Source organism: Squalius cephalus (assembly GCF_949319135.1).
Source record: "Squalius cephalus genome assembly, chromosome: 3".
Lineage (NCBI taxonomy): Eukaryota > Metazoa > Chordata > Actinopteri > Cypriniformes > Leuciscidae > Squalius > Squalius cephalus.
This window is the reverse complement of record NC_137124.1, coordinates 16,007,601-16,029,986: the sequence shown is the minus strand read 5'-3', so window position 1 is coordinate 16,029,986 and position 22,386 is coordinate 16,007,601. Positions and strand designations below refer to the sequence as shown.

General features: G+C 37.3%; 1 protein-coding gene across 4 annotated transcripts in view; it reads left to right on the top strand.

Moving 5' to 3' along the window:
* pcsk6 (proprotein convertase subtilisin/kexin type 6) overlaps nucleotides 1-22,386 on the top strand; it is a 78,742-nt gene that overhangs the window by 35,896 nt on the left and 20,460 nt on the right. For all 4 annotated transcript variants that reach the window (XM_079867487.1, XM_079867486.1, XM_079867488.1 and 1 more), the window contains exons 10-12: nucleotides 2,199-2,302; nucleotides 2,759-2,876; nucleotides 16,973-17,161. In XM_079867487.1, coding sequence (XP_079723613.1) covers nucleotides 2,199-2,302; nucleotides 2,759-2,876; nucleotides 16,973-17,161 — 411 coding nt within the window. The remainder of the gene's footprint in view (nucleotides 1-2,198; nucleotides 2,303-2,758; nucleotides 2,877-16,972; nucleotides 17,162-22,386) is intronic.

Sequence of the window (22,386 nt, the reverse complement as noted above, 5' to 3'; positions counted from 1 at the left end):
TTGTCGCAGCGTACGAGCACATGATGTCCCTGCAGGCGAGGCAGAAAATAATTCAGAGCTTTCCAAATGGTCAGAAGCTCTAAATAATTTATGTGCACTGAACGTAGTTTGCTCAGCCACAAATCGTTCACCGTTCTGCCCTCCTGGGTGGCCTGTTAAGGACGCATCTGTCGTCACAACTTTCCGCAACATAATCGTCCCCAGAGGGGTTCCCTGTGCGTAAAAGTCCGCGCTCTTCCAGTGGCGCAGAGCTGCCGTGCAGATGCGCGTCACTGTTACAGAGCGGCAAAGATTGCATAACGGGCTGAAATGTAGTGACAAAACCCATTTCATGAACGCTCTCTGCAGCCTGAGGCAAGTTCAAAATTGCACTTTCGCCCCCTCTCTGAACTGCAACAGGCAGCTCATTAGAGAGAGAACGCTCTCTTGAGAGAGACGCACTCACATGGAGACTGAGTTCAGCTCCAAGCCCAGGAAGATCACACTCTGGGTGTGTGTAAAATTGCTTTTGTTCACATTCACCCTGAACCCGAGAGATGTGATGTGCGCAAGCACACGGCAGGTGTCCTGCAACACTTTCTCCTTCGATTCGGCTATTATAAGCCAATCGTCTATGTATGTTAAAATACATTAAGTTAAGCCTGCTTCCGCACATAGACATAGAGTCCTTGGGCTTAATAAGAGGGCCGCGAATTCGTAACATATGCCTTGATGGGCGAAACGAAGAAACTTCCTGTGTGACGGATAAATGCTTATGTGGAAAAAAGCATCCTTCAGATCGACCGATTTGAATCAGTCAGTTTTATGGCGTGGGCGAGCGAGCCATGAGTTAACATTCTGAAATTGTATTTCCTCAAATGTTTGTTCAACACTCGGAGGTCCAAAATGGGGCGGAGAGAACCGAGAACAGAAGGGAGGAGATTTCTTCTTTCAGAACGTGAGCGGCGCTCTCCTCCGTGTGTGAAGAGAGAATGCCGTCAAAATGCGGGGATTTAATTACAAACTGCAGCCTGTAGCCCTGCATTATCGGGGTAACTATAAGTCGGTTTCCCAAAGGGCTTAGCAGAGGGTGGGTTGCTCTGTCGTTGCGGGGGTTTGTTGCGGGGCCACTCCTTGCCCTGATGGAAGTTACGTCCCGAGACAGGGGGGTTAGGCAAACGTGCAGGGGGCGCCTGGCGTGGGGCCGCCTTCCTGGAAAGGCATAACTTGAAGGCCTCGTCTTTTTCTTGTCGTCACATCGTTGCTGCATCAATGCGACTGCAGGGCCCGCGATGCGCCTCTTCTCACTGTCAGGGAGGCCCGACAGGTTCAGCCAGAGTGCGCGCTCTCCCACCACAGAAGCGGCATGGAGCACCCGCAGGTTTGGACGGCCTGACAAGCATTATGGAGGACGAGGTCATTAATAGAAAGCAAACACAGGTAAACTTGGTAGAAAACAACTGTCACGCCTGGTGGGGCCTTACCGGGCATTGGCTGCGCGCTGCTGTCTGTCTTGCCAGACTTGGTGCAATTGGATGCTTCTGCAGAGGTCAGGTACGGATGCCCTTCCCATAGGTGGATCTCGAACATGAGATGATGAAAGAGAACCAGATACTGACAATCAATAGGCGATAATCAAAGGCCTGGATCTTGCCAACATTTTCGTCTTCTAGCAGGAGCAGAGGCTCATATAAAGACTCATGTATTGATCATTTTCCAGTGTCTGTCTAAATAGGTTAAAAGTTTGGATGTCATATTTGACTACTTTGTTATTTGAAGCTCATATAAACAGTGTCACTCAATCTGCATATTTTCACATACATAATATTAATCGACTTCATCCTGCTCTCTGAGTGATGAGTATTCATGGAACTTGCATCCTCAGGATGTGAGAAATAGTGAAAGTCTTCTCGTTTTTAAGTCTTGTCTTGAATGCATTTGTTACCTTCTGCATGGATGCATAGATTCCCCCACTTCTATGTAAAGTGCTTTGAGTACCCAGAAAAGCGCTATATAAATGTAACAAATTAATTATTATTAAAATAAATTGAAAGAGTGTCCCAAAATCCCCTACAAACAGAGCCTCACAGATGGAAAGCAAAACTAAATTTTCAAATAAAATGAAATAGCTGTTGTTCTACAGAGGGCATTTTCAATAAAGAAATAAAACTCAAAAGTCTTAAAAAGTTCTCTCTTTTTTTTAACAATTTATTTTTCAGTCCTCTGATAACATGGAGAGATGTCCAGCATCTCCTTGTAAAGACGTCGAGACAGGCTCACCTGAAAGCTAGTGACTGGAAAACCAATGCTGCCGGACATAAAGGTAAAAGCCTCAAAAATGTATATTCTGTATTTTTACTATTTCAAATGTAAATGTGTGGTGTGTAGTATCATTTATTTTATTAGCCACAATCGAGTAATAAAGTGGACTCATGATCAGTTTGATTTTAGATGGTTTTGACACAAGCATGAGACATGCTGTACCGTTTTTGTGGAATAGAACATCAAACCATGTGTTTGAATGCATGAGAGGGATTTGCAGATTTTTTCAATCATTTTCTTTCTATATATATTGTGTATGTTTACTGTGTATGTATGTGTGTGTGTGTATATTATTGTGTAAGCATAAATCACACAAAATTTTGTTAAATTTGATTAAATCACGAAAAATCTGTGTGCTAGTAGTAAGAAAATTAAAATTAATTCAAGATATATTCCCTAGTATTGCCTGGTTAATAATGTGTATGTGTGTTGTTGTATTTGTGTGTTTGGCTACTAGTCAGTCATCTGTATGGCTTTGGTTTGGTGGATGCTGAGGCCATGGTGGTGGAAGCCAAGAAGTGGAGAAATGTTCCTCCTCAGCACACCTGCACCAAGACCTCAGACCGCAGAACCCGGTGAGGAGAGATTCACTTTTTCTTTCACACTGGCAAATAGAACTCACTTCTGCACAATAATGTATCTCTGTAGAGGTGGGTGGCATTACTGGCATAACTAAAATCTTCAATTACAGTATGAGCAATTTTATGTCATACTAACGGTATGGCAGCATGTACTGTTTTTACATTTTTTTTTTAATAAATTACTTTAAAGACAATAAATGCTGCTCTTTTGAACTTTCTTTTCATCAAAAATACTGAAAAAGATGTTTCGCCGTTTCCACAAAAAAATTAAGTATCACAACATTGATACTAAGTAATATTTCTTGAGCAGCAAATCAGCATATTAGTATGATTTCTGAAGGATCATGTGACACTGAAAACTGGAGCAATGATGCTGAAAATTCAGCTTTGCATCACAGCAATAAATTACATTTTAAAATTAATTAAAAAACACTTCTTTTAATTTGTAATAATATTTCGTAATATTACTGTTTTTACTGTATTTTTGATCAAATAAATACAGCCTTTGTTGAGAATAAGAGACTTCCTGACCCCAGACTAAATGCTCATTCTGGTAATGCCTAATTGTTGGTAATTCAATTTAATTAAATACAAATGAAAGATGCTTCATCTCATTTGATTGTTTTCTCTTTCAGTTTAAAATTTAATGGCCACAAACCCAAAGACGATTATTCATAACAAATGAACAAGTCTCAGATTCTTTAATAAAAGACTCAACATTATGAAACTGATATACCCATTCCAGCTACTCTCATATCATTCATTGAAAAAAACAACAACAGTCTGCTGATCCTTTTCCAGACACCCTATTCTCAAACTTGACCCATCTCTGCAACAAATCCTGCTTTTTCATTTATAAGCAATATCTGATTCTAATGGGAATAATTAGAGGCATTTATTATGATCAGGAGGTCAGTGGTGGTAACTGGAGCATGTCTAAGCTTTATTAGCTCATAACATGAATCACTGCTCCGTTTCGACCTCAGAGAGGAACGACGTCTCACGCTGGTTTCATGAGCAGTGTACAATCACCAGACATGTTGAGATAGTCCACTTGAGCACCATGAATCACTTACACATTCAGTACAACCCTTCAAATCTCAATTTAAATCCCTGCGATATAACCTGTAAGAGGTCTGAATTACTGAGATATTTTGGCAAACCTCAAGGCTTTATAACAAAGTGACCGCATTTCCAGGAATATCAAAATTTTTCAGCGCCACTGTGCTGTTGGATATTAAGCAGATGCTCCCTGCATACAAAGGAAGTAGAAGTTTTCTGCAGAACTTTACCTTTTCGAACGGTCAAACTTGATCCAATGTTATTTCTATGTCTGTTTAGGGGAGGAACAGTAAGTAGTGACTCTACGAAGCCCCTTAAGATGGGAGGAAAATTATATTTCAATGCTTTTGCATTCACTTGCAAAAGTTTTGCGTTCCCCCAAGAAACTTTACGTTAGCTTTCAAAACTTGTTCTTAGCGAGAGAACGCAAAGTTTAGCAGGGAAACGCAAAAGTTTTGCGAGGGCATGGAAAGTTCCTCGGGGAACACAAACATTTGCGAGAGAACGCAAAAGCACTGACATATAACTTTTCCTCCCATCTCATTTTTTTTCCTTCACCATGTTCCTTAAGGCCAGGGGCTCCATATGATGCTACTAGCTACACCTTATACTGGCATTTTTAAAAATAGTGTTTGTGTTATATAAGTTTGTTGGGGCTGGTCTTGGGCATAAAAATTCCGGGCTGAAAATGGGTTCCACAGATTACTTGTGACTGCGAAAGTGAAAAGAGAGCGAGCATTCAAAAGTGATTTCAATACCCTGTATATAGATAGTGGCTCCCTGATGTCCACAAGTTATAGGCCTATAGAAAGAGTGTGCGTGATCGTGACTTCAGAGTTCATGTACCAATGTAAAAATTTCCTCTCTGTGACATCCCTACACAACTTCAGTGTGGCTAGTAATTATGATTTACGTGACCAGTGTTTACTTTAAATTGTGTGTAGCTTGTTGTATCGTGGCAAAGTACAGTTTTAAAGAAGCATCTACATAGTGCACTTTGTACATTATTGAGCTTGAGCATAGTTATTTTATTTGCATGAACCGTTTTCTGCTGTCTTGGATCATTGTATTCTTTCAAGCAAACACAACAGTGTCACATTGACACAACAGCATCTCTGTGTCAACACAAAAACAGCTTACATTCCAGCCGAGCGGGAATGCGTCGGTTCAAGTGTCCTATAGCATTTGAGTTTGAATACTCGACTGTTCTGTGTGGCCTAATTTGAACTGTGATATCTCATATGGGCACGTCCAACTACTGATTTATATTGAAAGGGATTTTCTATTCTTTCATATCTGGCCTCAGAGGATGTGCTGTCACTGCATTGAAAGGCAGATTATTATGGTGATCTGTTGAAGGGCATGATGAAACATTGTGACCTTAAAGCTTTATACTGTTTTGTTTTAGTGGTGATAATGTAAGGCCTGAATTTTCTCCTGTCTTACTGCATTGCGTATTTTCTTTAAAGGTCCCATATTGTCAAAACTGAAATTTCCTGGCTTTTTTCATGATAGCAGAGGTCTAGGGGCTATGAAACTACCATGTAGGTTTCAAAACAGTCAATCCACATTCCACAGACAAATGCACACAGCCTGCATAAAGTAGCTGTGCCTTTTCACGAGACATTGTGACTTCCGTATAAATGTGATGTCAGAACTACTCAGTCACCGCCTTCAGTCTCACCCCGAGCACTGCCCACTGTCAGGAAACTACACAGGCTTCCGGACAACATTAATATAAGAGAACAGTGGCTAATGTTTATTTATTCAGAAATACCACAGCAATTTAGTTCGACCTTAACCGTCTGTTCTGCACATTTCACAAGTGAATGCTTCGTCAATCAGGCACAGTTCAATGCCTGTTTTTCAAAGAAGCTACTCCTCAAAGATGCTGCAGTCCCTATAGTTCATAGTTTTACAAGTTTACCCAATTGCAGCATGTTCTCGTATTCTGTGGGCATCCTTGCAGATTTACCACAAGTACACCTTTTACTGAAAAAAGTAACATTGTAAAAGAAATTGTAGCACGTCAACTTACTGTATCAGTAGGAAAGCAATAGTTACATAGCTTACTGCATTCGGTGTCTGTCTGCTAACGTTACATATTATAAAGCAGTTAAGTGTTTCAAAATCAGTGTATAACCAGCTTTAAACATACATATTTTGGAGATTTAAATCGTATTTGACAAAAAAAAGTCTGAGTTTGTTAGATGTAATGGTAATTATAATACTCTTACAATAACGCCGAAAGTATGGAGGTGGTTGTTTGTCTCCCATCGTCGCCGCTGAGTCCGGATCGAACATATAAGGCCGGATAACAATTCCCTCAGCAATGTCCATCATTACAGGTGCTTTATTTACCTTACTTGTGAGCATCACCTAGCCACAGCAGGCTACAGCATACATGACCTTAGTTACCTGTGGCCGTGCAACACTCAGAAAACAACAGGCCAATCAGAAGAGAGGCTCATGAATATTAATTAGACAGGCCAAAATCGACCTGTTCTTAGCAGAGCTCCCGAGAAAGGAGCTTTAAAAATATATTGGGATGGTTTTTGGTACTTATACCGCAAATATATATTCTTAAGGACATCACAACCTAAAATAAAACTTCAGAAAGGTGTACAATATGGAACCGTACTTTAATAACGGTTGTAAACTTTATAATGGTTATCAGGAGTAGGCCATCTCTATCACCAGCTTGTACAAACCTGATTATTCGTGAAATCTAATTTAAATAAGATGGGGGTGGATCACATTTACAATCCAAATGGTAATTAATTTGCACGCAGTTTGACCCCAAAGTGCCGCTATAAACTGCTTAATCAGCTGATTTAATGTTTGTGGAAGTGTTGAGAGTCTGTATCTGCATCTGCATGTCGTTGGTAAGATGTTTTTTAATAAATTTTATAATATTTTTAAAGAATGCTCACCAAGGCAGCATTTATTTGATCAGATATACAGTAAAAACCACAATAATATTGTGAAATATTACAATTGAAATGAATTCGATATGTTATTTATTCCTGTGATGCAAAGCTGAATTTTCAGCATCATTACTCCAGTCTTAAGTGTCACATGATCCTTAGAAAACATTCTAATATGCTGATTTGCTGCTCTAGAAACATTTCGTATTATTATCAATGTTGAAAACTAAACTAAACTTTTGCAGTGGTTAATCAGTGCATTAATCTTGTCTTCTGTCAGCTGTGTACTAGAATCAACACATTTAAAATTGCATTCAAACTAGGACAGTCATTGACGCATTTATGCTCATTCTGATGCACGTCTTTAATCCATTGTGTCTATAACATCATCTGTCCTCTGTCAAGGACGTCACATGGCTTGATTACTCTTCCTCTGTGTCCGGGTCCACGTAATTTGTGATGTGTGTTGAAAGAAATCGATTGTCAAAATGAAGCAGCGGCTATTGATCGTCTCTTGGCCTCGTGTCTGAGCCAACTGATTGAATTAAAGAACTGTCAGCACATCTCTCAATAAACTCTTTAGACATGTCAAGAATGTAGACATTTGTCAAGAATCACCCAGGTTGGACAGGTAGTTGTTTTTAACTGCTGGTTTGGTTGATAACAGAAAGGATTTAATCTTGAGTTGATGATTCCCAACCTCCGTTGTGTATAAATGCACAGCTATATTACTATCATATTTATAATGCCTAAAGACGTTATGAATGACATGAATTTTAAGTTTATCTGAGTTTCACTAAACTGAACATTATTTAGGGTTAAACATGCTTTGACGTCATAGGCTACTGCTTTGAAACAACATGAGTGTGAGTAAATAATGGCAATTTTAACTTCAGAGCTACAATAACTGTTACTCTTATTATTTTAAGATTGATTTAAAGTTGTCATGAAACAGAAGTTGCGACAGTCTTTTCTTCCCTATTGTGACATATCAGAGAGAAATGGCAGAGAAAAAAGTGCAATAATTCTGATAAAATATGTAATTTACATGACAACGGCGTTTGGGGGCCTCAAAATGCAAAATTTGAAAACGGGTTTCAAAGTGCGATATAGTCTCTGTGTAAACTACAAAAACGTGAATTTGTGAAAACAGTGATGTCATGTGCATGCGCATGCGTATTATGTGTTCAGTCTATAGGCGCATAGTTTTTCTTTACAAAAGTGACATTGCCATTTGCCAACTACTGGTCTGTCAGCATAATACAGCGTTTTTAGTCATTTTCAGATCCTTGTGAACAGGAATCATTTTGACAATGTTGTTGCAAAGGAAAGGAAAATCGTTTCAGTTTTTAGTACATTGTTGTCATAAACATAAACTAAGACTAAATTAAAAAAATGCTGACAAAATGAACAGTTGTGAGAGGTCGTCCTGCCCTTGTATCAGTAAACACGCCATTAGAGAAGAGATATCGCTCCAAGAGGGAGGGGAAGCTATTTTGATTAAAGCGTGGTATAATGCCCTTTTCACTAGATGTAAAATAAGTCTTTGATGTCCTCAGAGTGTGTATGTGAAGTTTTAGCTCAAAATACCTCACAGATATTTTTATATAGCATGTTAAAGTTGACACTTTTTGAGGGTGAGCAAAAACGCACCATTTTGTGTCTGTTCCTTTAAATGCAAATGAGCTGCTGCTCCCTGCACAGTGGGCGGAGCTTCAAGTGCTTGTGTTCTTTTACCTCACACAGACATGCACTGAAAATTTCAAAAACACTTAGCTTTTTATGTTCAAACAAAGTCAGAAAGATGGAGAGACTCAAGAAGAAGTGACAACATGTAGACAACATTTCTGAATGGTTAGTTGGTGAATTTATTTAGCTTATGTGTAGTTATCTTCTAGTCATTGATTAGCATATTCTGTCTTGATAATCTATAAATCGCGTTCCCGGGGGCGGGGTTTATGTAAATTTTAGGGTTAGTGATGTCACTAACCCGGGAGGAATGTCGTGTAGTCCCTACCAGCCGTTTGTTGTAGTCCTTAAAAAGCAATTTCTTTAAAATAAAAGATCTCCCTTTGCTTTGAACTTTGAGCGTCGTAAATTTGCAGATGTTGTTTATGCTCAAACAGTAACATTACACACTAACTAAAGTTAGAAAAGTGAAATCATATTCAACCACCCCTTTAAAGATAACCAAGAACATGATTTTCTTTTTAAAAAGTGCACTGCTAAATCATTTATAATAAAAACTGCAATATTATTATAAAAAAAAAAAAGAATTTTCAATTTTGATGTCCATGGCGACTTTAAAAAAGCTGTTCATTCACCTCGTCACACATCTGTCTTTTTCTATTTACCAGAATGCATTTGTGCTGAATACAGTTGAACAGAGTAGATCTGTAAAAACATGCTGGATGACTTTATAACTATAAATAGTCTCTGTTTTAAAGGTAGGCAGAAGTGTGGTAGGTTCAAATATTTGGGTTAGACTAGGAGTGTCCAGATGACCATGATAAAAATCCAGGACAGGTCAGAATTGAGAAGTACGCTACTTTTTTAGTGCAAAACAATTAGACAATTGAAATACAACACAGATTTCTAAAAGTCAGCATGCTGTTAGAAAGTTTAGGGTTAGTTGAAATTAATCTGCCAGATGGCAGCATTTAAAAATATAAGCATGTGTTATACTGTATCAGGAAAATGAGCCAATGTTGGACTGAATTTTGAATGCACAGAAGCAACATAAATGTGCTTGCAAAGACTGTGTAAAAGCAATAATCTAGTGTTTTAGGATTGTAATCTGGTATTAGTTTTCTTGTGACAATGCCATAGACTGATTAATAATATTTAAAAATCATGCATTTTATTTGTTTTAGATTAAAACTGTGATTCTGACTGAACTAAAAATGGAAAACATTATATGCGTTTTATACGTTCATTTACACGACAACAGTGTTTTTGGGGCCTGAAAACTACTGCCAACTACTGGCCTGGCATGCATAATAAAGCTTTTTAGTCGTTTCCGAGAATCAGTGTGATCAGGGATCGTCTGGTTGTCGTCTGTATGGAAAAACGCAAAGGAAGAACTTTACTATTTTTAGTACATTGTTGTTGTGTAAACATACCCTGAAAAAGAGTTCACACTGAAAGTGAAAATGCAAAGCACAATAAGAAAACAGCTAATAATAATTGTGTAGATCAGCATTTCGGTGCTTAATTAGTGCCTTAATCTTGTCGTCTGTCAGCTGCATGTACATTAGAATCAACAGACAGATTTCTAAAAGTGAGCATAGAGTTAGAAGGTTTAAGATGATTGAAATGAATCTGTCAAATGGCAGCCAATAAAAGTTGTGCATATATTTCTTCAAACTAAAATGTTGTTGTGCATAACATGCACGGCGGATGTTTTCTTACCTCTTTAGAGTCTGAGGAGGAAACAGCAGATGTAGTATGTACTGTTCTGTTAACAGGTCAAAGAACTACAGTCCACCCACTCTTATTAACTTGAAAGGAATAGTTCACCCTAAAATTGAAACTGCAATCATTTACTCTCCCTTATGTCTTTTCAAACCTGAATGGCTCTTTTTCTTCTTCTGTGAAACACCAGAGGAGAAGTCTAGCAGAGTCTCCATTAAATCTCCATTAAAGATTTGCATACAACAAATTGCACTGCATTCTGAGCCTTCATATGAGAATTTTTGTGAGCAATAAAACTAAAACTAAGGATAATAATGACGTTATGTAACTTTACCAGGATGAGATGTGGCTTGTAAATTCAGGACATCTGGTCACCGTAGTGTAAACACAATAAAAGAACATTGTTGTTTTAGCCAGTACATTTCTCATGTCAGCTAAATAGGATTTCCAACAATAGTTGTTTTTTCTGTTCACTCTTTCTTTTGGGGTTTGATCAATGAGCGTGATAAAGCAATAAAGAATAAATGAAAAGTCCACCCTCATTAAATTTTGTTTGTGTTGTAAAGATGTCATCCTTTTTGTTTGCGGCTGTTTCTCGGAGAGCGTCGCCCCTATGGCAGCAGTTGTGATGTAAAAGGACAAACAAGGTGTAGAGTAAAAACATTGTCCTATCTAACACTTTTTTAGCTTCCCCACATCTATATCCTGAAATCCAGTTATTAAATTAATCAAATGCAAAATATCCATTGTTTTATTGCGGTTAGCACTCTTATGTGTGACTTGCTGCAAATTTTAAAAATACAAATACAAATGTTATGTAATTTCTGTTATTTTTTTATTATTTGATTTAGCTTTAATTTATTTAATTTAGTTTTTAGTAATATTAATACTTCAACTATATTTATATTTAATATATTTAATATTTAATTTCAGTGTGTTCCCAAGGCTAACTTTTACATTTTCAATTAAGTTTTTTAAGTTTAAATATTTTATTTTAAGATTAAACATTTTTTATTTCATTTTATTCCAGCTTTATTTCAATTATCGAAAACTATTATTAATAGTTTTAGTTAACAATTACAACACTGTACAGCGTGACTTCACGAAATATATTTTTAAAATACAAAATGTACATTTCTAATGTTAAAATACATTTTGGCAAAAGGTAAAAATATAAAAATCATTTTATATTTTTAATTATCTTAGATTATATGTTGACAGCTGACACACATTTTTAGCTCCACCACATCTATCCCCTAAAATATGGTTATTGATTTTGTGCCTCATAGCATTGAATAGCAAATTTCATTGAAGGGAATCATGAGATTGAATTTTACATTCAAATTGATTTGCTGATGAAGGATGCAGAGCGAAAATCCAGGATCACGATGTCCACCCCAGTCCCCTGTTGAACTGGCTCTCTTTATCAAATCTTTAATTCGTCTACTGCTTCAAAACACAGAGAGTCTGTGTGCAGTGTTGTGTGTGTGCATGACTGCTGAGGTCATCGAAATTGATCATAGATTGGGATTTATATATAGCATCTCACGCTCGGATGGCTATCGAGAGGGAATTAGCTGGTGCTTTGGCCATGCTTAGAATTTCGTTTGATGGAGCTGCCATCTACCGATTTACAGTCTCATTCCTTTGGCTCTATGAAGTGAAAAATGTAATGGCTGAATGCCATAAACAATCAGAGTTGGGAGGGTTACGTTACAATTACAAATGACTTAAAAAGTACCACACTATTGTAATGTACTCTGATCACATTTGGATTCCTCCAAGTGACGTGACGTGTAGCCAAGTATGGTGTCCCGTACTCGGAATTTGTGTTCTGCATTTCTCTCATCCAAGTGCACACCCACACACAGCAGTGAGCAGTGAACACACACACAGTGAACACACACCCAGAAAAGAGTCTCCGATGCTGTTCACGTGAGCACCACTACGCATGCTTCACATTACAATTATTCTAATTCTCAGTGTTAATCATGATACTATGGTAACATATTACACTGAAGTAGGTTGCTTTTAAATTAATATTTAGCTTATGAGCTTATGAGTTTATTGTCATACAGTGAGGAAAATAAGTATTTGAACACCCTGCTATTTAGCAAGTTCTCCCACTTGGAAATCATGGAGGGGTCTGAAATTGTCATCGTAGGTGCATGTCCACTATGAGAGACATAATCTAAAAAAAAAATCCAGAAATCACAATGTATGAATTTTTAACTATTTATTTGTATGATACAGCTGCAAATAAGTATTTGAACACCTGTCTATCAGCTAGAATTCTGACCCTCAAAGACCTGTTAGTCTGCCTTTAAAATGTCCACCTCCACTCCATTTATTATGCTAAATTAGATGCACCTGTTTGAGGTCGTTAGCTGCATAAAGACACCTGTCCACCCCATACAATCAGTAAGAATCCAACTACTAACATGGCCAAGACCAAAGAGCTGTCCAAAGACACTAGAGACAAAATTGTACACCTCCACAAGGCTGGAAAGGGCTACGGGGAAATTGCCAAGCAGCTTGGTGATAAAAGGTCCATTGTTGGAGCAATCATTAGAAAATGGAAGAAGCTAAACATGACTGTCAATCTCCCTCGGACTGGGGCTCCATGCAAGATCTCACCTCGTGGGGTCTCAATGATCCTAAGAAAGGTGAGAAATCAGCCCAGAACTACACGGGAGGAGCTGGTCAATGACCTGAAAAGAGCTGGGACCACCGTTTCCAAGGTTACTGTTGGTAATACACTAAGACGTCATGGTTTGAAATCATGCATGGCACGGAAGGTTCCCCTGCTTAAACCAGCACATGTCAAGGCCCGTCTTAAGTTTGCCAATGACCATTTGGATGATCCAGAGGAGTCATGGGAGAAAGTCCTGTGGTCAGATGAGATCAAAATAGAACTTTTTGGTCATAATTCCACTAAACGTGTTTGGAGGAAGAAGAATGATGAGTACCATCCCAAGAACACCATCCCTACTGTGAAGCATGGGGGTGGTAGCATCATGCTTTGGGGGTGTTTTTCTGCACATGGGACAGGGCGACTGCACTGTATTAAGGAGAGGATGACCGGGGCCATGTATTGCGAGATTTTGGGGAACAACCTCCTTCCCTCAGTTAGAGCATTGAAGATGGGTCGAGGCTGGGTCTTCCAACATGACAATGACCCGAAGCACACAGCCAGGATAACCAAGGAGTGGCTCTGTAAGAAGCATATCAAGGTTCTGGCGTGGCCTAGCCAGTCTCCAGACCTAAACCCAATAGAGAATCTTTGGAGGGAGCTCAAACTCCATGTTTCTCAGCGACAGCCCAGAAACCTGACTGATCTAGAGAAGATCTGTGTGGAGGAGTGGTCCAAAATCCCTCCTGCAGTGTGTGCAAACCTGGTGAAAAACTACAGGAAACGTTTGACCTCTGTAATTGCAAACAAAGGCTACTGTACCAAATATTAACATTGATTTTCTCAGGTGTTCAAATACTTATTTGCAGCTGTATCATACAAATAAATAGTTAAAAAATCATACATTGTGATTTCTGGATTTTTTTTTTAAGATTATGTCTCTCACAGTGGACATGCACCTACGATGACAATTTCAGACCCCTCCATGATTTCTAAGTGAGAGAACTTGCAAAATAGCAGGGTGTTCAAATACTTATTTTCCTCACTGTATATGCAGCGTTGCTTCACATATTTCATAGCCGTTACGCATCACATACCTATCATTTGATTCGTTCTGGTTAGCTATTTGAGTAAAATGCTCCTACACTGTACTTATCTTTCCTTCCTTTTTTGTTTTTAATTCTCCTCTTTGAAATTTCTCTCGGATCAGTTTTGCCTACATTGCTGCTTAAACAAGTGGACCCTGCAACTGCGTAGTTTAATGAAAGTCTGCAAATTATAAAACTAGGAGGTGCTCTAGCATATGTTTTTCTTTATTGTTTTTCCCTGAAGATATACGTTGTTGTTGAAAACGAAAGTAAAAGAGTGAAGGACGTTTGTTGTGTTTTACCGTGAAATGAGAGTTCCGTGTCTTTATTAAAATCAGCACATTAATGATTTATCTCTCGTCGACCTGTGACCCACTCGTTATTAATTGGAATGTTATTATTTGGCCCCCCGACCCACGGATTATCCGCAGAATCCAAGGATATAACTGCGATCCGTGCTTCACTACTGACAATATAGCGTTATTATGTCAAAATACAAATTTATTTAGTTTTAAGAGAAACTATTGTATTTTTTTTTTTAATTTCTTGATGTAACCGTAACAAATAACAGACAGCAGATTTTTGCATCCTGATTACGTAACGCCGTTACATGTATTCTGTTACTCCCCAACCCTGTAAACAATGGTGCTGTGCTTGATGATTAGATGGTTTTCTTACACTTTTCTCTCGGACGAGTTGTCCGGTCGAACCAATTATTGCTTTATATGCAGGAATCTTGGAGTCCATTTTTTCCCATTTATAATAAATGCTGTAAACAGCCAGTGTTATTTCAGTATTATTAACATATTTATTTTTAATTGGCTTTTATTTTTATATTTCCATTTTACGTTTTAATTTTAAGTGCCTAACTAGTAATTTAGATCTTCTGTTTCTATTTAGCCTTAATTTGTTATTTTTTTACTTTTAGCTATTTTAATACTTCCACTTAAATTTATTGTTTCAGTTAGTTGCCTTGGCAACATTTAATTTTTTGTTTTTTTTCTATTATGGTTTTATAAATAGCTATTTAATTTATATATAGTTAATACTGAACAGAACTGTACAGCATGACTTAATTAAATATATTTTGAAAAATTTAAAATAAATTGTTTAAGCTATATATTACAAAATGTATTACTAAGGTTAAAATACATTTAGGGTAAATTAAAAAAATAATAGTACACGCACACGCACACACACGCACACACACATATGAGTATTTAAAGATTTATCTGAACCCAGGGAAATGCCTGGTCTCCACATGGATGCCGTTTCCCCCCAGGTTTCAGCTCGGGGGGGAAGCTTGAAGTTCCCCTCAAATTTCACCACAAGCCGTCATGTTACAGTAAATTGAAGGGACACAGCCTTCCATTTTAAGCACATTTTCCTTTGAATATCATTCACAAGATTGAAACGAGGCTATAGCGCAATCTCCACCTAGAGTATTTCTGGGTGATACTGCTACTGAACCTGTGCTAAATAATGGCTCAGACCTCAAGTGACTAATTTTGTTGCCATCTGTGCGGTGTTGTTTATCAGCAGAACCATAAAACGGCACAGTTGCTATAATAAAACTGTTGAAACGGTGTTGCTCCCAAGAAAACAAAAGGCTTTAATAAACAAAATGAGCTTCTGGACTGACCGAAAAGATGATCCTGTAGCTTAATGAGCCACGAAACGGAATTGTGAATGACAATTTGTGTTGTTTTTATTCTTCTTTTTTCACACTATTAAGGGGAAGGATATGTGTAATACAGATACTCTGATGCTTACTATGTGATTTAAAGGATTTAGGTTGAAATAAACTGATCAGGTCAGGCCACTTAAAATTTCTCTCTTGCTTTTTTCAGCTTAACGATCCACATTAGGTGTGTGATGCTCTAGCTGCACAAAGGATTATGAAACATGTAGTTTAGTCATACAAACCTGTCACTTCTTAAACCAGTAGTCACAAAATGCACAAAAAACAAATTAGTACAGTGCCGTCAGAAGCGCCACGAAACTTGCAAATTCAAGATTAAAATTGATAATTAGGATGTTGTGGTAGTGTTTATGACCTGACATGACTTCATTGTAGCAGTGACACTTTGTTCACTGGAAGAGTGTAAATCCTACAGCAAAAGATGTAAATAAAGTCATGTGGTTTTTTGACAATGACTCAAAGGAGGCAGGACTTTCCCAGAAGGCCACTTGTCCTCAGAACACACTGCTCGGTCTTAAGTTCAGCCATTAATCATGTTAAGAGGCATTTTGTCTCTGTCGTTGCATAATGTGAGTGTCTTTACCCCTGTAATTCTTGAGGACAGCCGGGAAAACTGGGAGTTTTTCCCTTTTAAGCAAGTGGTTACACAAAGCAGCCGTCATTTACTTCACACAAGAAATACACTAAAATGCATTTTCTACATTGAAAGTGGATGTTGAGTTTCATTGCCAAACTGTATAAATGAACAAAAATGCACCATAAAAGTATCATCAAGTGGCTACAATAGAGCTCATATGGTGCAAAAGTTGTAAGGACTATGTTTATGGTACGTTTATGGTATTATTTGACCTTTTCGACAGAATAAATTACCATTCACTTTTTATTTTACGCTCTCCTTTTAAAAAATATTAGCGTCTGCCCTTCACATATGATATCAGGTTTCTAAAAGCCTTTTTAAAAAACAAAAAAATTATCCAGTTTATTGTTTATCATTTAACCTGTCAGTTAACTAAATATATATTTTAACTAAATATATATGCACATGTTCATGCACCTTTCGGATTTCTTCTATCCACTTTTAGTTGATATCAGGTTTCTAAAAGCTTTGTAGAATCTTTTAAAAATCAGTAACCATTTATACTATATTGTCAAATATAACCTGACAGTTTTTTAATCTTCATTTCGTATTTTCACTCATGATAAATTCAGATCTGTGTTTTAGATTCTGACCTGTTCTCCACTGACTCCCTTGGGTCCTCTTGCAGGTACATTCGAGCAGATCAGAAACTGAACGCCAGCATGTCGACCACAGGTTGCAGCGAACAGGCCGATCAGCATGTGGTGTTCCTGGAGCATGTGGTGGTGCGAGTCCTCATTGTCCACCCTCGCAGAGGAGACCTGGAGATCAACCTCATATCACCCTCAGGGACGCGATCACAACTACTGGGTCAGAGGTGATGCTCACTTACGACGAAACACTCTAAACCATGTATATACAGCTTAATTTATAATTTTAGTGCAAGTCATGCATCACTATTTTGTCCTTTTTGCCACTTTTTGTTGACTGGATTGTGGAGAGGACAGGAAATGATGGAAGATTTTGATATCTTACATAATCCACCAACCTCCAGGCCTTTGCAGTACCAAGTAGATTGCTTACAAATTGTAGTCGTTTACTGATTCCAAATTACATGACAAAAATAGTAACGTAGTTAGTAACGTAATACATTACATTTACACATTTAGGGTAATATAATCAGACTACTTTTTGATTATATTAAACCTAACTCGTTTCACATTGATTTGAATTGGATAATCTTTTACCATATTGATATAAAAATACAAAGAGAAACAAAATATGTTCCATTCTTTGTTATCAACTACATGAAGTACATTAATACATTACGTCAGGGTTTCCCCAGACTGGGGTTCATGATGGAACTGCAGGGGGTTTGTGAGTTTAATGAAAAGCTATTAAGTAATTAAATGATAAAAATGTCAAATTAAGCTAAATAATTTTAAAATAAAATGAAAAAAATGTACCTTCATGTCATGTAGTTTCCTGGAACTTGAGTGCCCCTCATACAAACACATGCACACTAACATGTTAATATCTTACTTTTAGCGTAGTGTATTCTAAAGGGGTCCACATGGGCTGACGGGCTTTGATCTGGCTGCTCTGGTTTCTGTCACACAGGAAGCTTCATCCTGTCGATCACACAGCAGTTTGATATCCTCTCTGTTGGCCTTGACGCTCTGTGCTCTCCAAATCTCTCTGCTCTCCGCTTCAGCGTAGTTTAGTATTCTCTTAGCAGTTTTCACCGCATGGTTATGATCCTGAGACTCATTCTCATAGCCCTCACGAATAAAGCTCTCACACAATCCAAATCACTCGTTCTCTGCTGTTTTTGCTTCAGGATGCAGATTTTTACAGTGGCATCACAACACAGGACCAGAACAGTAAACAAAAATGTCAATAAAATCAAATATTCTACGATTACTATTATTATTATTTTAAATCTTACATACTTTTTTTTTCTTGTTTTTGGAGAGGTATTACACAACGTTTATTATGGAAAATGTGGGTCTTCAGGCATTAAATGCAAAAAATGTCACTACAATCAAATCTATATAAAATAATTTGAAGCATTTCACCAAGGCTGCAACAAAACAAAATGTGAAAAAAATGAAGAGGTCTAACTACTTATAATACTCTGAATGCACTCTATTTATTTATTACTATTATTATTATTATCATCATTATTTTAAATCTTGCTTAGTTTTTTTCTTGGTTTTGTAGAAAATTACACAACTTTTATTGGGGGAAATGTGGCTAATCAGACATTGCCAAGAATGTGACTAAAATCAAATACATAAAATAAAGCATTTCAGCATAAGCCTGAAACAAAACAAAATTGTTATTATGGGAAACGTGGCTCTTCAGACATGAAATGCCAAAAATGTTTGGACAAATAAAATGCCACTGTCCGTAACAATGTCTGTCACTCTTGTTTGTCTATGTGAAAGTCCCTCAGTTCTCAATTGTTCTCAGAAAGCTTATTGTTTTGACGCCCCACGTCTTATTTACCGCATGGAGACAGAAGACCTGTCAGAATCCTCCCCTGCACAAACATCTCCCACAGAGCATCTGCTTTTGTGATAACAGACATGACAGCCTAATGGGGCTTCCCGCGTTTGGAGAGTATTTATTAATGGCCAGGAGTCGATCCGCTCTCCTGCTCTCTCACCCTGGGCTTTCAGTGCTAAGAGTCGAATTGTAGAGTTGATGGAGTGTCGTCCAAATGACGCCTGCGAATTGCCAGGAAAGACATTTGCCTTGAATTATCGCTCCGGTTGGAGAGGGATGCTGTGGTCGGGACCTCCCTTCATCTCGTTTATTCAACATGCACGCTGCCAGAGCCAAATGCAGTTCAGATTTACCATCTCCTTAAAGCGCACACCGCCTCGACTTGGTGGTGGGAGAAGAAAGACGCAGATGTAATATGCGAAATACTGTCCAAGTCTGTTAACAAGGGCCTTGAAAGGGCCAAGTTCAGAAATGGCTGCTTTGCAAAGCTCTCATTAGTAGTGTGATTGTGTTTGTGGACAGCTCAAGGGGAAGAAGTGTTTTTATCAGTATGAGTGCAGTTCAAAGGAAGCGCTAGGGGTCTGACAGCAGGCATGAGCAAATGTGAGCCGCCCTTTTGTTGATATCTGACACTTAGAGAGCAAGTTCATGCTGATCATAAGCAACGATAAGAATAATACTGGAAACAAATGATTCTCATGATGTTTTGTTAATGGATCTTAAATGTTTGTATTCATGCAATGACTTATCTTTTCTGCTGACAGGTCCCATAGGATATTAGCTATGACTATGAACCTAATACCCTGTGAACCTAATAGCTTTTAGTCATTGTTTTTGGTTACTGTTAAAGGTAATGCATTTTTTCCAAAAACCATACCAATAGTTAAATAATTGAATGCCGGTTAATTGAATGAATAATTGCAGTTCCTCCTGTAGGTTTTGTTTATTTTTCAGTTTTTCACAGGTGTTTTCCCCATATATTGAATTACACATCACATTGTGTTTGGTTTTGGGGTTAAATTAAATGTCCATTAATTTAATGGATAATGTCCTTGCAGAAATTTTTTTCAGATTCTTTTCTTACAGTGTGTATGTATGTGCAGTATATATACGTACATAAAAATGAATTTGTGCATATTGTGGAATGGATGTAATTATTATGCTTTACACTTAAGGCTGAAAAGTAGGTTTGGATTTTATTTATTTATTTAAGGGTGTAAGACCAACTATCGGTCCAAATTGACGGTCTCCAATAATACGGGTGAAGGTTTTTGCGCGTGGCAAAGTAATTTGATTAAATGAAATACATTTTTTCATATGTATTACCTCGTTATTTCATCTGACTCCATAAATGAAAAGGGTTTAATGATATCTGTGCATCATTAAATGTGAGCGAATGTTTGACCATTCCTTTTAACTCTTTACTGAAAATAATGTCAGTTAGAATAAAATCTCATTTTTACAATTGATCATGTTAAGTAAATGTATCATGCCAATTTCATAATCAGTTCAAAGATAATAGATACAAAACATCAAATGCTCTGGAATAAAGAGAGAAGATGCTAACTTTGACATTAAAAATACATGATGCAACGTGTTTTGCATACACTTCACATCACGGGCTGGTCTGGGTTACAGAATCACCCTGAGCCTCTTGTTGTATTTCATTATATAGACAGAAACATTTGTTAACAATGGGAATTTGCATTCATAGTTTACACCTTTTGAGAGCAGGAGGCCATTTGCCTGGAAGACCCATCCTCCTTTGTGTGCAATTTATCTCTAAACTACTCTGTAACTTTATTACCTTTTGTTTTACTTCTTTGGGAATGAGACCTTTGTACCTTTTACAAAGACATTTAGTAAGGTAGACATTTCAAATGATACGAAACATGTGTAATACTGTATGATAATTATTCACATTAAACTATATTGATTCTTGGGTGAACTTTGGTGATCTCAGCATGAGAGAGAAGGAATGGGGGAAGAGGGAAAGAAATGTAGAATAGGATGATTCTGAGGTGAGACTTGCGTCTCGAATGGTGCACGAGTGAGTTCAAATGTTAATTTCCTTTGTTCTCTCAGAGAGTTGCCCTCTCTTCCAGTTCTTCCATTTTCTCCAGTCTTACAAGGGAAATAGTTAATGGTCTATGAATCATACATTTTCATGCATGGGAAAAGGGAAATGCATATAAAAATATATATAAATTCTGTCATCATTTACCTAATGTTGTTCCAATTCTATATGATTTCTCTATATGAAATGTGACAAGATATTTTGAGATATTTCTGTTTGTTTTCTCCATAAAAGTCAATGGGATCCAGTGTTGTTTGGTTCCAAACCAAACAACATTTCTTCAAAATATCTTCTGTGCTCCACAGAAGAAAGTAAGTCATACAGGTTTGGAACAACATGAGGGTGAATAAATGATGACATAATTTATATTTTTGAGTGGAGTATCCCTGTAATGTCAACCACAGACCACAGACTCTGACTTGTCCCTCAGTTGGTAAAGACAAACTGGAAAATGTATTTACAGTAATACACCTACGATGTAACATAATCTGTCTGACCTGAGCAAAGTTTATAGCACTACGTCGCACCAGCTGCTCCGAGCTCACACAAACCGAGCCAAAGCATCCATCTGCTCAATCACCATGATGCAGTGATGTGACGTCGACTCATGCTTCACAGGTGCAAACACAAATCAGGCTCATGGACTCTTTCCCAGTCAACCCTGCTGCACAGCGCCAACATGTGATTGTGATTTTGTTTTAGATGACGAGGAGCACATTTGTTTTTGATCTTTTTGCACACTAATTAATTAACTGAAGTAAAGGATATTTCTTCAGAGGCTGAGGTTTAAATTGATCAAACATGCTCAGTCTAACTGTTTTTTGGTTTCCTTTTTTTTATTGCGTTAACCACAAACATTAATGTGATACTGAAAGCCAGTTAATTGGATTGGATACCTCAAAAAATCCAACAAAAAAAACATGATGTTAGGCTAATTTGCATCCATTCTGAAAGGACAGTGTGTGCATCAGAAAACCATTCATAAACCGGTTCTACTTCTTAAATCTTGCCAAAACTACTGCAAAATGTTAAATTCATTAAAGTTTATTTAAAAACTGCTAACACTTTACACTGAGGTTCCATTTTTTTGTTAATTTAACTAACATGAACTAACAATGGAAAAATACTTCTAAAGCATTTATCAATTTTATCAATCTTATTAAATCTTGTTCATTTCAACATTTACTAACACATTCAAATAAAAAATTAGCTAACATGCACAGTTGTATTTTTATATAGTACTGTAAAGTGTTACCAATAAATTTAAATTTATTTTAATACATTTAAACAATTCAAATGTATTACAATTGAATACATTTAAATTATACAATTAAAATTTAATGTATGCATCTGCATATTAGTAAGAAATTGATTTAAACAACAGTTTATTTAATAACTATAGATCGTTGCATTTATTTAGTATACGTTTTCGAGGATGTTCAGACTTCCTCCTCTGAAGGATCAAAACTGGAAATGATGTGCAGTTACCAGTGATGCAGAAATGAGAGATGACT